The sequence below is a fragment of the Theobroma cacao genome, chromosome 2 (genome assembly GCF_000208745.1).
Source record: "Theobroma cacao cultivar B97-61/B2 chromosome 2, Criollo_cocoa_genome_V2, whole genome shotgun sequence".
Taxonomy (NCBI): domain Eukaryota; kingdom Viridiplantae; phylum Streptophyta; class Magnoliopsida; order Malvales; family Malvaceae; genus Theobroma; species Theobroma cacao.
The window spans coordinates 11,707,054-11,724,089 of record NC_030851.1 but is presented as its reverse complement, the minus strand read 5'-3'; the positions used below and the strand labels follow the sequence as shown (position 1 = coordinate 11,724,089).

The following is a 17,036-nucleotide window of genomic DNA, read 5'->3' as shown; positions in this document are numbered from 1 at the left end:
TTAAACCATACAACAATATAGAATTTTATCAATGTCCTATGGACTTTTCAGTGCTCTTTCGTTTTTCTTCAACAGTTGAAGTCTACCTACAAAAACCAAAAGATCAAGCAGGCGTGGCTATCCACCCCCGAACAACCTCTTGCTACCCCAAACAGTCAAGACTGAAGATGGAGCTTGGGTCCATTGTTCATTAAAAACAGCTACAGTCAATTTGACAAGGCATCCTATCATTTTCTTGTGAGCCACATGTTTGCTGCCATGAAAGAGCGACAAAGGGCCCAATTCACTTATGAAGGGCGGCAATACAGCTAGCTATCTTCATTCAAGTAGGCAACCAGAGCATCACTCTGGTTTTTTTTTTTTCACGGCATAAGTATAAAAATTAAAAATAAATAAAAAGGAGAATGAGCCACTCTAGCTTGGGATCTTTTTCAAAATTTTGACAAACTATTTGTACAATTGTACTACAGCGGTTGCTTACTTGCTTATGGAAATAAATGTTTTGCATTCTTCATTTTTGCCTTGTTACCATTACCTAACCAGAGAAGAAACACCAATCAGAATTCCAGACACTGACACCGTCCAATGTCTTACTCTGTGTTCTTCTAACTCCTTGGTATACTTCTCAAAGTGGGGCACTGTCAATTTTTATTGCCCTCTCTTGTTACTGTACCATTTCCTCTCCCCCAGGAAACCTATCATGCGTGAGCAAGTTGAATTTCAGAGGGATTCTCCAGTTTCAACTGATTGAACTATACTACACTACCTTGATCAGAGGCTTCCTCGTTGTAATAATATGGGGAGAGCTTTCCATCCTTACCAGCTTTGGACTTGTTCTCCCCTCCAGCCTCTTGCAACAATTTCACCACCTTCCGCATTGACGGGCGGTTAATGGGAAGAGCGTTAGTGCAGAGGAGACCAATATCGAGTACCCTGCAAATTTCTTCCTTGTACGTAGAGTCCAATCTGGGGTCGATTACTTGATCCACACCCTTCTGGTCGCAGGTAGCACAGACCCATTTTACCACATCTTTCTCCCCAAACTCTGGATCAGTTGGGGGTTTCCCAGTAACCAGCTCTAAGATGACAACCCCAAAACTGTAGATGTCACTCTTCTCATTCACTCTTAGGGTATAGGCATATTCTGCATTGAAATTAAGACAAAATGAGCAAATTGAAGAATAAGCGGTAAAAAAGATTTTGCAGGAAGGATTACTAGTGACTCTTAATTATAGGAGGATTATAATGTCTAACAAAGTTCATGTTAGTAAGCCAATGCAGTCACTTATCCAAGCTTAAACTGAGAGTTGTAATGAAGCAACAATCACATAGACGGTGGATTTAAACTCCAAAATTAAGATTTAGAAAAGAATCTTGAAATCACTGATTTAAAGGAGTAGCTGGCACCATTGATTTGATGAACAGATCACAAGATATCAAATAAAACAGGTACTCAGGTAGTGCTATTAGCCAACCAACAGAAGTACTGAAACATTCAACATGAAGAGGGGAAATTAAATTTGGGAGCAATTTAATGAACAAGCATCAAGAAGTAACAAACCTGGTGCAATGTAACCATAAGAGCCCGCAATCGCAGACATTGATTCTGCACCTTTGCCAACTCTTTTAACGATCTTAGCAACTCCAAAATCTGCAACTCTCGCACCAAATTCTCCATCCAACAATATATTGTTTGATTTCACATCCCGATGAACAATTGGAGGAACACAGTCATGATGCAAATAGGATAACCCCTCCGCTGCATCTAAAGCAATCTTATACCTAGTGGGCCAATCTAACAAGCCCCCCTTGCTACTATGCAACAAATCCCCCAAGCTCCCATTTGGCATATACTCGTAAACTAAAAGTTTGCTATCTCCAGCATTGCAACAACACCACAGTCTCACAATATTCTTGTGTCTAATCTTTCCCAGTGTTTCAACTTCACTTTCAAACTCATCTCTTTCTGTATCAGCGCTCAAAGAATCCCCTTTCTTAACACCTCCACTGAGTTTCTTCACTGCCACTGCTTCACCATTTCTAAGCACAACTTTGTAAACTTTGCCAGAAGCTCCACTTCCTATCACATTCTCTTCCTTGAGGCAATCAGCAATCTCAAATTCACTAAACCCAAGCTTATGAAACGATCTCCACTTCAATATAGTAGCTCCTTTCTTGCTCTTTTTGAAACTCCGGTACTTCATGTAGAACCAAACGACTCCTACAACAAAAACCAAGCCAGCAAGCACAAAGATGCATCTGAGGATCCACATGTAACCCTGGTTCTTAGATTTACCAATCGTTGGACAAAGACCCTCCAAATCATCACATAGTCCGGGATTCCCCACAAAGCTATTCCTGTACATTTCCTTAGCATAGATAGGAGGGAGCTCTCCTGAAAGTCGGTTATTCGACAAATTAAGCACATTGAGCTTTAAATTCTGCAACTCAATTGGGATTTTCCCAGAAAATGAGTTACTAGAAAGATCAAGATAATTAAGCACGGGCAAGCTGCCAATATCACGAGGAATACTACCAGATAGCTTATTGTTACCCAAATTCAACTCATTCAAATTCATCCATCCCTTAATTCCTTCCGGGATCCCTCCATCAAGCTCATTTTCACTAAGATCAAGCCTAACCAACTGCCTTAATTTCACAAAAGATCCAGGAATCCGACCCGTGAACCCGTTTCCACTAGCAGATATTTCTACCAGTGTCTTCAATGACCCGATTTCATCAGGTAACGACCCGGAAAACGGGTTGTTGGAAATTGACAGAACTGAGAGGTTATGAGCACTTGAGATCGTCTTTGAAATTTGCCCACTAAAGGAATTTTCAGCAAGTTCAAGCAAGAATACTCTGGGTAGACCCCAGAACCCGTCTGGGACCCGACCCGAGAAATGGTTGTGCTTGAACCGAACCCGGCCCAAGCTCCAGCATTTACCTAGACTTTCCGGGATTTTACCCGAAAATGAATTGTAAATCAAGACCAGATCCTCTAATTGCCCCTTTGCACACAGATTCTCCGGGATTTCACCAGAAAATTGATTGTAAGACAAATCCAGACTTTGCAATGGCGAGTTTTCACCGAGTTGACTCGGCAAACGCCCACGGAGTTTGTTGTTGAACAATTTCAGCTCGCGCAAGTCTTTTGACCGAGTTATGCTCTCTGGTAAAGTCCCTTCAAGCCTGTTATCAAAAAGATTCAATGACTCAAGCTGTAACCCGCATAACCCGGTCGGAATTGTCCCTGTTAACTCGTTCATGGACGCGTCGAATCGCTTCAATGTAGTTAAATTCCCCATAGTTAATGGCAACCCACCGGATAAAGAGTTGTTATATAACTCAAGTTGCTCAATTTTTTTCAACTCGGAAATCGAACTGGGGATCGACCCAGTGAGCCGGTTGAAGGACAAATCAAGGTTTATAAGCCCACTCAAACGACTGAAACGTGGCGGAATCTGATCCACGAGGTTACAACCGGCAAGAAAGAGCTGCTCGAGATTCGTTAGGTTACCGAGTTCACTTGGTATATGACTCGGCAAAAACGGGTTATAAGCAAGGTCGAGTTCTTTGAGAGTCGAAATGTTTCCCAGGAAAGGAGGAATCGTTCCGTTGAGGAGATTTCCCGCCAAATTCAACAGCTCGAGCCGTTGGAATCGTCCAAAACTCGCGGGAATTTCACCTGAGAAGTTATTTCCGAAGAGAATTACATTTTTCAGTGTCGGAATTTCAGCCAGGGAGTCGGGGAGAGACCCCACAATGAGGTTCTGTGAGAGATTGAGGGTAGTTAGATTTTGACAGGTGGAGAGATCAGAGGGCAGGGATGAGTTGATGAAGTTGTTGACGAGAGAGATGGAGCTAATAGAAGGGAGGCGGCAAAGGAAAACCGGGAAAGGTCCGGCTAGTTGGAAATCAGAAAGGTTCACCGAATTGACTCGTCCCGTTACCGAGTCGCAGGAAATGCCGCGCCAATTGCATGGCGTGTCGTCTCGGTCGTTCCAGGAGGAGAGGGCGTTGGTTGGGTCGGAAAGGCTTTGCTTGACTCGCTGGAGGTACAGACCTTCCTGGTTTAGAGCAGAAGCATGAGGCAGAGGATTCAGAAACAGAAGCAAGAAAACCAGAAACATTGTCTGCAATTCTGGGTTCATTTTCTGCTTTGGTTCTTTTATTACGGTGTTGGGTTTTGGGTTTTTGAGGTCAAGTGAGAGCCAAGAGGGGGGGTTAAGACTTTTGCGTTCACTTAACTCACTTTCTTTCCACTTGGTTTCGTAGTTTTGTGGGTTTTGAGGGGGGACGTTTGAGGTTGCTGCAAGTGTTGGATTTTTGAAGAGGAGCAGAGCCCCGGGACAGGGGTTAGGGTGGGGGGGAGTGGGGCCTTGGCTCGTTGCTTGGATTGGATGAGACAGATTATGATAAGGATCGGGCAAATTGAAATTGTGGACACATTTTCTAGTCTAAAAAGTTGTCTGAAACTTTGACAAATGATTCAACGATGGGAAATTTTGCAGTCAATTGAGTCAGTAAAGACAGTGCTTTTGGAAACAATGCCAATATATAATTATTACTTATACAGTTGATATTACAGAGTGTGCTAAGCAATGAGCGTCTGAGATAACACAGACAATGAGCTAGATTCTCCTCACTGTGAGAGAATATGGAAAAATGGATAATGTTTGCCCAAACATTATTGAAGAGCTTAGAGAAAAGGATTAGTTGAAAGTTAATTAATAAGGTTTGAAAGATCCTGAGCTGTGATGGACATGATTAGTATTCACGTGATGTATAATGATGGAATGTCACATTGTGGGGACTTGGATTTTTACGGGTAAGATGAAGTTTGAGAATGTTTGTGGAAGACCGAATCCTTTTTTTTTTTTTTTTGTTTTTTGAAAGTTAGATAGAATACTAGAATGAGTTACAGTAAGTGGTTTTCTAGAATGCCAATATATTCTGTCATGTGGAATATTGGTAACCACTAACTAAATACTAGGCCTAGTAATTACGAATGTGATGGTTTCCTCTATTATCACTTCTCGTGAACTCATCATTTTACGCAAATAAGAAAGAAGGAAATTTATGCTTCCATCCTTGCCATATAAAAACAAATGGGAAATTATATGTTGTTGCTGGCTCCACCCCCATAGGAATAATATAACCAGAAGAATTATTGCAATAAAATTCTACCGGGAAAAGAAAAAGCATAATGACAAAGGGCAAGAACCCAGTTTTAAAGGTCTACTCTATGGCTGTTTGACAGGGATCTATGGGGCTAAAAGGCCTAGATTTTATTTTATGATATAATCCTTTAGAAAAGAGACACCTGGGGCCGGGCCTTTGTCTGCATCTGGAGTTTGGAATCCAGAGAGTTTGAACATTCAAGTTTGAAACGTAAAAAGGCAAGTTTGAATGATTTGTGGAGGTGGGCTCTCTGCATCTTGTCAGTTGTCACCATACAAGAGAAAATTTGCTTTCGATGCAGTGATATTACTACACCTACTGCTTCAAAAAGCAACTTAGTAAGCATTAAAGCATAAACAACAAATGGATTTCATTCATTGAATCGGACAGTGAAGGGCTCCCCTTTTCTTCCCCTCTTCTTTTTCATTGTTCTGGCCTTCTAGAATTTCTTCCCACCTGCACATGATGTAACAATTGATTCCTAACTATCTTTTGGGAGTGATTATCTTCTAGTAATTTATACGTATTGTTCTTGATTATTCTTCTAAGCAAAGAACAATACCAGAATAAATTACGGAATGGAAGTACAGTTACGCAAGCAAGGAATTTCTAAGCACGTGCGTTTTGACAAATTACTCTTAAAGCAAGGGTCCCAAGGGCAACTACTTGTTGAAAAACATGCTCATGTTTGTGATTACGACCGAGGAATCCCATCACCATTCTCTCAAATTTCAAAAGGCTGTAATTGTTTGGTAAATAGGAATTGATACCACACCACCCATTTGCCTAACACAACTGCTTTTTTTGACTGATAAAGATTGCGCAAAGTGCATTCCGAGTAAGATTCATCATCAATCATCCTTCCACTGAATAATTGGCAATTCTTGTTACATTTGTTAAAACTTTAAAGATTTTTCTAAAAAAGTTTTATATTGCTGATCACTTCATGTCAGAGGTGATAATATGAAGTTCTAAGTCCAAATTCAGACAACAATTTCAGTCATTGTCATGTCAAATGAATTCTGATTTTACATATTTAAAAAACACTTTATGGACGAGACATCGGAATGCACCAATGATGAACCAGTTGCATTTGTTGACAATGATACATGGAAATGCAAGTACAAAGACAAAGGCGAGGCAGCGAAAATTATGCAATCTTGTTTACATGACCACATCCGCTTTTCTGATCAGTAAGCCAACTACTTGCTACAGTAATGTTATAGTATCAGGCATGCAGATGCTGGGATCAATTCATCTAGTCATCTCTAACTTCTACTTCTAGGTGGACAGCTTCTCTCGGTTAGGTTGAGTGTAGAATGAGATTTTACTTTTTTGAAGTATACAAACAATGCAGCCTTGATCATTGTTATGCAAATCCTTGAAAATATTTGAATGACAATTAGTATTTTACAATGTAGTATAATTATAAATAATGTAATTATAAGTAATGTAGTTATAAAAAAATAATATTACAATATTTGATATATAAATAAAATAATAATTAAAAATATATAAAAAATAATATTACAGCGTTTGATTTACCAGTAATTTATTAATAATGTAATGTTAATTTTTAAAATTACTCTTATTTATTAAATTACAAGTTTAATATACTTATGTTTTTTATTGTTAAGTTTTATATAATATTATCTCTTAAATATATTTTTAATATCATATATTTTACTTTTATTTTTATTATATATTTTATTTTCATTTTTTAATATAATTTTTTATATTATATATTTTGTTTTAATTTCTTTTACCTATATTATATAAATTTTAATTTTTATATTATATTTTTTTTTGTTTCTAATTTTTATATTATATTTTTTATTTTAATTATAATATTATAAAATATTTTTAACAAAGTAATAAAATTGAAAAGTAAAAACGTCTTCAATAATATTACAGAGTGTAATGTAATGTGATTGCATTGATTTTGAATTGTAATTATATTATATCTCTTAACTGTAATATGATTACATTACAGTGATATGTTACAAAACAAATATTATAATATAATTTAATTAAACACATTATAAAAATATATTTTTACTTTTCTCATATTAAATACTACCTCGATGCAAGCATTCAACCGTCCTGGAGGAATACCGTCGTCTTGGTGGTTCAGATTTAAGTGGCCAAATATTGTAGTTTTCAATTCAGTTTTCCTAGAGAAATAATGGCGTGAGTTTGACCTTGGCATCCCAGTGGTTTTACCTGTATATTATTTCACTGGACTTGTTCAAAATAGTTGCAGTTAAATAATTGCAGATTAATAATAATTATGGATGGTTACCCTCACCCTATTTGTTTCAGACAGAAGAAGAAGAAGACGAAGAAGAGAATAATGATGTATGTAAACAGCAAACTTAACCAGGGTTATTTTGGCCTTGTCCCAAGGTCCCTGTTTCATTAATTTATAATGCCTGATTCAAGTCTTCATACATTGGCAAAACAACAAGGAAGACAATATTGCGGTATTCATGGTTTCATTTCCCTCAGGTAACAGAGCAATCTCATCCAAAGGACGATGATGTCAATCTAATTATGAAGTAATAATAATTTCAGGTGGACCGCTCTGTCGCTAGACTGGTTGACTACTGAGACAGAAACTTACCAATTCTTCAATTCCAAACAGCACACTCCCTGTGCAAACTCGGAACTTTCGGTGATAATAATTAGGCCCTCCTGTGCATAATGTCTGATGAACAGTGAAATCGGCCTTTCTTGATGTAAGATTGCGTTTGTTGTTTGTTGGTCTCACTAACAGATCAGGCCACTCATCATGCATGCAATAGAATCATCAAACTGTCAATTCATTGGCAGAATATTTCAATTTGGGGGGACGCTTAATCACACTACTTAAATAGATGTTTAATGGCTCCATGCCGGCAAAGAAATGTGTATTTCTGACTCTTCCTTGGAGTCGTAGACTGCTAATTTGCTATTCTTTAATCTTTTATCTAACGGTGTCCTGATCAAATGTCATCGCTATCAAGAGGGAAATGCTAGCTGTGCATCAAGATTTGATTGATGTTTGACTCCTAAACAACTCTCCCAGTCTAATCTTTAGAATAAGAACCAATCGGAAAGCTTTGGAAAGTTGCAAAACACGCGTTAACATGGTTGGTGCAGTATCATTGGTTGTGGAATGATTTTTTTTTTTTTTTAAATATAAGATTTAAATTCTCTTTTTTTAAATTATATAAAAAAAAATAGAAGCAGTGGATGTCTGATGTGTGTCTAATCAAGCCAACCAAGTTGGAAATTTTTTTTAAGTGCAATTTCTTCGATCTTCACTTGGATGATAACAATATGGTTCTCTATGATACAGGAAAGTTAATTGGACAAGACAAACTTTTGTGTTTTTCTCACACCAAGGAATTAGTTGCTAGCCCCGGTAATTTGAAGTGATTGACGTCGTTGCTTACAAGCTGCAGCGTTGCACGTTAGCTTCGTGGAAAACATAAGTAGCTAATTCTCGTATTTCCGAGTTCTAACATACTCTATTTACCAGTTGCAAACGGAATCTTGATAACAAGAGAAAAAACATTGCAATTAAGGGTCCGTTTGTTTTGACTGGAGTTCACTTAATGATGTTTGGTAATTTGAAAATATTTTTACTTTATGAAAAATTTTACAAATAAATGGAAAAAAGATTTGTCGATGCCGTAAATTGCCTTAAACCGTCAAGCGACGCAAGATAATTTCCTCCCAGCTGAAGAAGCTTTCTGCCCTAAGTCCCCCAAGTCCCTTCTTTACCATTCTTTTCTCCACCTTCGATTTCTTCCATTGGCAACATGATTAGCTTCCTCCTGCAACATTTTTCTTCTTTTAATGCCCAGGTATGCTCTGCTCTCCTTCCTCCTTTAAATCTGGATATAAATCTCTCCTTTCTTCACTCTTTCTTTTGGGTGTTTTGTATAAAATTTTTTGTACTGTTGAGTTGAGTTGAGTTGTGCGTTTATCCTGTTGTGCTTGGTGCCTTCTTCTATTTATAAATAATCTATCAACAGTAACCCCTCCTGTTGGGAAATTGCGGAATTGTCTCTAAAGAATTGCCCAAGATCTAACCCAATCAATAGAATAAAGAAAAAAAGAAATCAAGTACACCCACAACAACATAAGAATTTACGTGGTTCGGCCTCTTTGATGACCTACGTCCACGGGCACAACAAAAGAGAAAAATTCACTAAGAGAAAAAATCAGGAGATTACAAGAACAGTCTCAAACTCATAACCCTTATCCCACGTACACCTAAATCACTCTCTCTAAATCTAGGTGATAATTATTCTTTAACCCATAGGGTCCTTTTATAGTATCAAATACAATAACCTTATCCTAATTTAATTAGGAATCTTATCCTAATAGAATTAGAAATTGTTATTCTAATCTAACTAGATTTAAAGACTATTTATAAGGTATACTAATTTAATTAGAATTAAACAATCCTAATTAAATCACAATTCAAGACTATCCTAACAAATCTCCACCTTAGGCTTGAATTCACCAAGCTCCACCTTACGAACCAATCTCTGTCGACACCGCCACTGCCCCAATGGGCCTCAAGCACTACGAACACCGATCAAGTCCAAGCAATGCTTGAACTTTATCCCAGAAACTGACTTAGTTAGCATATCTGCCGGATTTTCATCTGTAGCTATTTTCTTTACTACAATCTCACCTTTAGAAATAATCTCTCGAACGAAGTTACACTTGACTTGGATGTGTTTGGTTCTCTCATGAAACATCTGATTTTTAGTCAAATGTATAGCACTTTGACTATCACAAAACACAACTGTTTGTGTTTGTTCAAAACCAAGATCACTAACCAAGCCTTTAAGCCACAAAGCCTCCTTCACTGCCTCGGTCACAGCCATATATTCAGCTTCAGTTGTAGACAAAGCAAAGGTTGATTGAAGAACTGCTTTCCAACTGATTGCAGATCCTGAGAGAGTGAACACATACCCCGTTTGAGATCTTCTACTATCTAGATCACCAGCAAAATCTGATTTGGAGAAGCCAACCACATTACGACTAATGTTTGCACCTCCTTCACACACTAAGCCAACTTCAATAGTAACTTTAGGTGTTTTCACAAGCTCCCATGTTTGATCCCAGTGTAGAGACTCAATCTTCTTAGAAGACTCGACATATATAATTTTCTCATGATAAAAGTAAGGCTCTTCAATCTCTACTTCCACAAATAAAACATAAGAATCAAAATCACCATCAATACAAGTAATGCTTCGTTGAGATACCAATTCTTGTACCTCTTGCAATTCTTTCTGGATTTCACTATCATCTCGCACTGTCACAAGAGCATTGATTTCAAGCTCCACCTGCTTGCCAACTTCTTGGTCTGATGTGTTTGCAATTCTAGACTTTATCCCACAAAGTAATGCAGACTTGTCAAAGGTAACATCCCGACTCACCATAAACTTGGGGAACTTACAATCAGTACACCACAACCAATAACCCTTCACCCCATATGCATAGCCTAGGAATATGCACTCTGTCGCCCTCAACTCAAGTTTACCATCACTCACATGAACATGAACAGGACAACCAAATACTCTCAATATAAAATAATCAGCAGGCTTACCAGACCAAACTTCCTTGGGAGTCTTAAATTCAATTGCAGTTGATGGAGACCGATTTACCAAGTAACAAGCCTTGTTGATAGCTTCTGTCCAAAATACTTTGGTTAGGCCAACATTTGAGAACACGTATTTTGCTCTCTCCAAAAGTGTTTTCTTCATCAATTCTACAATATCGTTTTGATATGGTGTTTTGTCGACAGTGCGATGTCTAACGATTTTCTCATTCTTGTAGAATAGACCAAACTCACCTTTGCAAAATTTCAAACCTTTGTTTGTTCGAAAGCTCTCGATCCTTTTCTTAGTCTGCTTCTCGATCAATACCTTCCAATGCAAAAAGGTGGTTAACACTTCACTCATAGCCTTTAGAAGATACGTCCACACCTTTCTTGAAAAATCATCAATAAAGATCCACATGTATAATGATCCACCTTTTGATACCACCGGAGAAGGATCCCACAAATCTAAATAGATGTAGTTTACTGTACCCCTGGTTTGATGAGTTTTAGTGCTAAATTTCACTCTATGTTGCTCACAGAAATCTAGCTTTCCACTCTTTTGACCACACAGCAAACTATGCTTACTTAGTTTTCTAATCCCTCTCTCGCTCATATGACCAAATCTCATATTCCATAAACGTGTTACATCATCTTCAGGATCATTAGATGAGACCACAGAAACAGTTTCAATGACCGTGTTTCCCACTAGACAATAAAGGTCACCGGATAACTTGCCCTTCATGATAGTTAAGGCTCCTTTAGATACATTCAAGACACCATCTTGGCCACTATATTTGTAGCCCTTCTTATCTAACAAACTCAAGGATATTAAATTCTTTTTCATGTCAGGGACATGTTTTACCTCAAGTGTTCTTACCATACCATCAAACATCTTGATTCTAATTGTGCCAATTCCAACAACTGAGAGAGAGAAATCATCTCCTAATTGTACAGTGCCCATATTAACAGATTGATAAGTTGTAAACCAATCACGCCTAGGACATATATGAAAGCAACAAGCCGAATCCAAGATCCATGTATCCATCAGGTTACAATTAGTAATTGCAAGAACATTATCAGTTTCCTCAAAAGTATCAAAGTCATCTCCAACCACGTTTGCAGTATTCTCAGACTTATTAAACTTTTCATCATCCTTGAATTTGATACAGTCTTGACGAAAATGCCCTTTCTGACCACAATTCCAGCAAGTTTTCCCTTTTGCTCTAGATTTACCTTTTCTGTCTAAGCCTTTCTCTTTACCTCTACCTCTATTTACAACCAAACCTTCTGCTTGATTTTCATTCCGAATACCACCAACTTTCTTCTTTAATTCCTTGGAATTTAAAGATGCCCTTACATCCTCGAAAGTGAGAGTGTCTCGGCCGTAAAGCATAGTATCCACGAAATTTTCATACGATGGAGGCAAAGAACATAAAAGAATTAGGGCTAGGTCCTCATCCTCAATTTTAACATCGATATTCTTTAAATCAAGAATAACTCTATTAAATTCATCAATGTGGGTATTAACGGACGTACCTTCACTCATCTTGAGAGTATACAATCGTTGCTTCATATAAAGCCGATTCGTCAGGGACTTGGTCATATAAATACTTTCGAGTTTAAACCACACTGCAGCAGCAGATTCTTCATCCGTGACTTCTCTTAGCACCTCATCAGACAAAGCAAGGAGAATAGCACTATGTGCTTTTTCCATAAGGTCATCTTTCTCACCATCAGATAAATTCGAGGGAAGATGCTCTTTTCCCTTCAGTGCCTTCAACAGTCCTTGTTGCACTAGCAATGCGCGCATCTTAACACGCCACAGGCTGAAATCGTTTCTTCCATTAAACTTTTCAATCTCATACTTGGTCGACGAAGTTGCCATAGCGAGATTCAGATTGATCCAAGACCTTGAAGCTCTGATACCAGTTTGTTGGGAAATTGCGGAATTGTCTCTAAAGAATTGCCCAAGATCTAACCCAATCAATAGAATAAAGAAAGAAAGAAATCAAGCACACCCACAAGAACACAAGAATTTACGTGGTTCGGTCTTTTGATGACCTACGTCCACGGGCACAACAATAGAGAAAAATTCACTAAGAGAAAAATCAGGAGATTACAAGAACAGTCTCAAACTCATAACCCTTATCCCACGTACACCTAAATCACTCTCTCTAAATCTAGGTGATAATTATTCTTTAACCCATAGGGTCCTTTTATAGTGCAAAATACAATAACCTTATCCTAATATAATTAGGAATCTTATCCTAATAGAATTAGGAATTGTTATTCTAATCTAACTAGATTTAAAGACTATTTTGTAAGGTATACTAATGTAATTAGAATTAAACAATCCTAATTAAATCACAATTCAAGACTATCCTAACACCTCCCTTATTTGATTTCTGCACTATGATTATATTTATCCTGTTATGCTTTGTATATGGATCTTCCAGACATGTTACTTGTTTGCAATAAGAAAGAGCAAAATGATATTTTGTTTGAGAAGAAAAAACTAGTCATACAAAACCTTCTATATTATGGTGCCTAAAAGGCTAGAAATCTTTTGTCTTTCCTTTTGATTCTTAAAATTATACATTGATCAGTTCCTTCTAATTTTCTTTTGCAATTAATTAATGTTTCAAGAGGTATGGAGATGGACCTGAGGATGAGCTACCTTTAGAATCCAATGGAGACTACACCAGAAAAATTGGTTTGTTTTCAAATTACAGCAATGGCACAAAATTCAATAAGTCTTCAGAGAACCTCCTCAACAATGTTTGGTAACAGCCCGAAGAAATATTTTCTCTGAATGGAATTCCTGAGCAGAGGCAGCATGCCTTCTGGGTTCTAGTCAACGAGCGTTACTTTGCCATTGCAGAAGGAGTTCAGGTAAAGTAAATGCATCCCAAAAGATGTATCATATTTCTGTCTTTGACTTCATGTTTGGTTAAAAAATAACACATTCTTTCAGTAGATTCTGATTTCAATTTCTCGAAACAGGGTTTGAGGCTTGGTGGATGCGTTGATGCAACTTGCTTACCAAGAAATCCAATGGTGGTGAGAGTATAAAGAGGCGTCAGCTTTAATGCCTTTGTGGACAATAGAGCTTATCGAGAATTCTTGAACTCCAAGTTCAATGCAACTGCAAATTGACACGGAGACCGCTGCAATTGCTCTGATCTATCACCAGCAAAAGATGCCTTTTATTTGCATTTAGATCCCTGTCTGATTTAGCTGGTGGAGGTTCTGCCTTGTCTAATGAAGCTGCTGTGTTTGCTACTTTGACAGCCCAAAATGCAATTGCTGTTCTACTTAGATTCATTTACCTATTATCTTCATAAGCCATCCTCTTTGGAATTTTAAAATTAAAAATTTTAATTTGAGTTTTATATTGCTAGTAAGTTTATGAATTTATAGGATAATTAATCATATGTTTTATTTTTTTTTAGATAGGGTTTCAATAATTTGCCACTAACGCTGCTGGACAAGTGCATCTAGCCATCAAGATCAAGGGTTGGGCAATATGTTTTATTATTAATGTAGAATGTTTTTATTGCGTAGGATTATTAATTTTAATTGATGCATAGATTTTCAGTTATTTTATTATTATATTATATTTTTAATGTTGAAAATTAAGTTTTAGATGTTATATACAATTAATGAATATTAATATTTTCAAACATCTAAAGATATTAGAGAATGGGTATTTATAAAATTTTTATAATTTTAGTGATGAGGAAAATATTTTCTAAAAGATAATCCAAACAACGAAAAATATTTTCGATAGTTTATCCAAACAACAGAAAACATTAAATTTTTCAATACAATATTTTACACATAAAATATTTTCCTTTAACAACTTACTTTACGATTACCAAATGGATCCTAAATAAAAAGATATATTGGAAGCATAATTGTTAAATCAAGATACGTATCATGTATCAAAACTCTTTTTTTAAGTATCGAGTATCAAGTATCATATCGCATCGTAAGATGCGGTATGTAATTTTAAAATTAATTATAAATAATATGTATACATATAAAATAAAGAAAAAATAAAAAATGTCATATTTATTTATAAGATCAAATATTATATGGTATAAATTAAAAATATGATTATAAACTTTCAACATACTCCTCAATAATATATACTTTTAAATAAGACATACATTTTTCATGTTAATTTGCTAACAAAAAGTCAATGAAAATTTGACATTTTTAGATCTTGAATTGTATTTGTAACAATATACAAAAACATGGTGTATGAGGATTTTTTTTCAAGTACAACTATATACTTGAAATTGTACCATCAAGTTAATCTCTATTTTTCTAGTTCCAAAAATTATCAAAAGTTAGAAATATTAGTAATCAAAAGGCTCCATAACACTCGACTCATGAATGCTATTAATTATTATCATTCATCACTAAGCTCTAGATCATCATCCTTATCCTCAAGCTCCAAGTTATTATCATCATTATTACCTTCATCTTCTCTTAGCACAACCATCTCATCTTCCTATTCATCTTACAAGTTTTCTTCCTCCTCAACAATTGGTTGAATATCTTCATTTTGCAAAATAATTTTAATTTTCTCTTAGCATCAAATGGCAAGTTACTTGGACCAATGTTTAAAATTGAATAAAAATATAAAGTTATCCACTTTTAATCTAAAATGTAATAAAAAAATATTAAAGTTGCATATATATATATATTAATTTAGATTTTCGAATACATACCATGCTTTCTTTTTTTGCTAGTCTCAATCCCTTCATCTTCAAAGCATTCATGGATATCCATTCATGAATTTTCTTAAGATAAACAAGGATCTTCCATTTCAGTTATCCATTCATCATCCGATTTCATGTCAGAAAGACAAATTGGATCGTATGTTTCACCTTTTTCTATTCTCTTAGATTGTCTTAGTTCAAGTTAAATATTATATTTGACAAAAACAAGAGCATTTAGTCTTTGTTGCTCCAAACGATTCCTTTTCTTAGAATGCACATGATCAAAGGTGCTCTAATTTCTTTCATAACCCATGGCACTACAAATGAGATTTAAAACTTTTATAGCAAGTTTTTGAAGCTCTTTGCAATCATCTCCATAACTTTCCCACTACAAAGCTATGATTAAAGAAAATCAACAGCTTTTTAAATTCATTATTCATGCATTATTTAAGGTAAAAACTTAAGAAAAAAAAAAGAAGGATTAGAAAAAGATTAAAAACAATACCAAGTATAGACACTAAAAAATAAATAAAATATATAAATAATTAAAAAAAATGAAAGATGAGTTCTGGCAAGGTAATGGAGCGTGCCCCCTGCCAGTACCCAAACACCTCCCTCACCCTACCAGACGCGAAAAATTCGCGTCTGGCAAGGTAGTGGAGTGTGCCCCCTCCAAAGCCCAGGAACCGAGTATAAAAGGGAGGAGGCACTGTAGCATTGGGGAGATCCTAGAAGCCAAAAATTTGAATCGAAAAAGCTTTAGAAAACCCCGAAGCAACCTGCAAAATCAAAAAATACCCTAGATCCTCTAGCAACCGAGAACAACCACAAAAAAAAGAAACAAAAAATGTCGCCGGTTGTGGGTTAAGGAGTTGGGGTTTGTGCCGCCGGTGGAAAGCTTTTTTAGAGAGCAGGAGCCTTGGGTTGCTGCCACCCGATCATAGTGAGTCACGCCGGGAGAGAGCTGCTGGGGGGTGCGACGCTGGCGACGTCGGAGTGAACAAAGAGAGGAAGCTTGACCGTCGCGCCACCAAATTCGGCGCAGGGAAGAGAGCGGAGGCACCTGATCGGTGCCAAGGGGGTTGGCTGTCGATCAGAGGAGAGAAAGAGAGGGTTAGTCGGCGGCATAACTGGCTTTGGATGTTCACCGGTCAGAAGGGAAGCTGGTGAAAGAGTAGAGAGAAGGGAGAGAGAGCCGACGGGTAGAGAGAGAAAGTAAAAAGGGAAAATGAAAGGGGAGAAAAAAAGGAGTTTAAATAGTTAGGGCTGAAGCACCAAATGACGTCGTTTTGGGTAGCAGGAGGCTGTTGGGCAGGAGGCTAATACGGTGCGTTTTGGGGAGTAGGATCCGCGGGCTTCTAGTAGTGGGTTGGTCATTTGGGTCGCTTTTAGCCCACCAAGGTAAATCCCTAACCCTTTTGTGGATTTGTTTTTTGGCCCATTTAGTATGATTTCCATTTTAAAGAATATTAGGTTGAATTAATCCTAAATTATTATAGAATAAAATTTTAATTTTT

General features: G+C 36.8%; 1 protein-coding gene and 1 pseudogene across 1 annotated transcript; one reads left to right on the top strand and one right to left on the bottom strand.

Annotated features, from left to right (window-relative positions):
- On the bottom strand, positions 1–4,389 carry LOC18608777 (receptor-like protein kinase HSL1). Its single transcript, XM_018116030.1, has 2 exons — positions 1,562–4,389; positions 1–1,144 (listed from the first exon to the last, which is right to left on the bottom strand). The coding sequence occupies exons 1-2, from the start codon at positions 4,152–4,154 to the stop codon at positions 753–755; spliced, it is 2,985 nt and encodes a 994-aa protein (XP_017971519.1). The 5' UTR covers positions 4,155–4,389; the 3' UTR covers positions 1–752.
- On the top strand, positions 8,488–14,346 carry LOC18608776 (annotated as a pseudogene).

Bases quoted from the DNA above. Each gene is read 5' to 3' on its own strand.
- LOC18608777 (XM_018116030.1), bottom strand. From the start codon at position 4,154: ATGAACCCAGAATTGCAGACAATGTTTCTGGTTTTCTTGCTTCTGTTT. The intron at 1,145-1,561 runs GTTTGTTACTTC...ATTTCAATGCAG, and splicing joins TTATGGTTACATTGCACCAG to AATATGCCTATACCCTAAGA.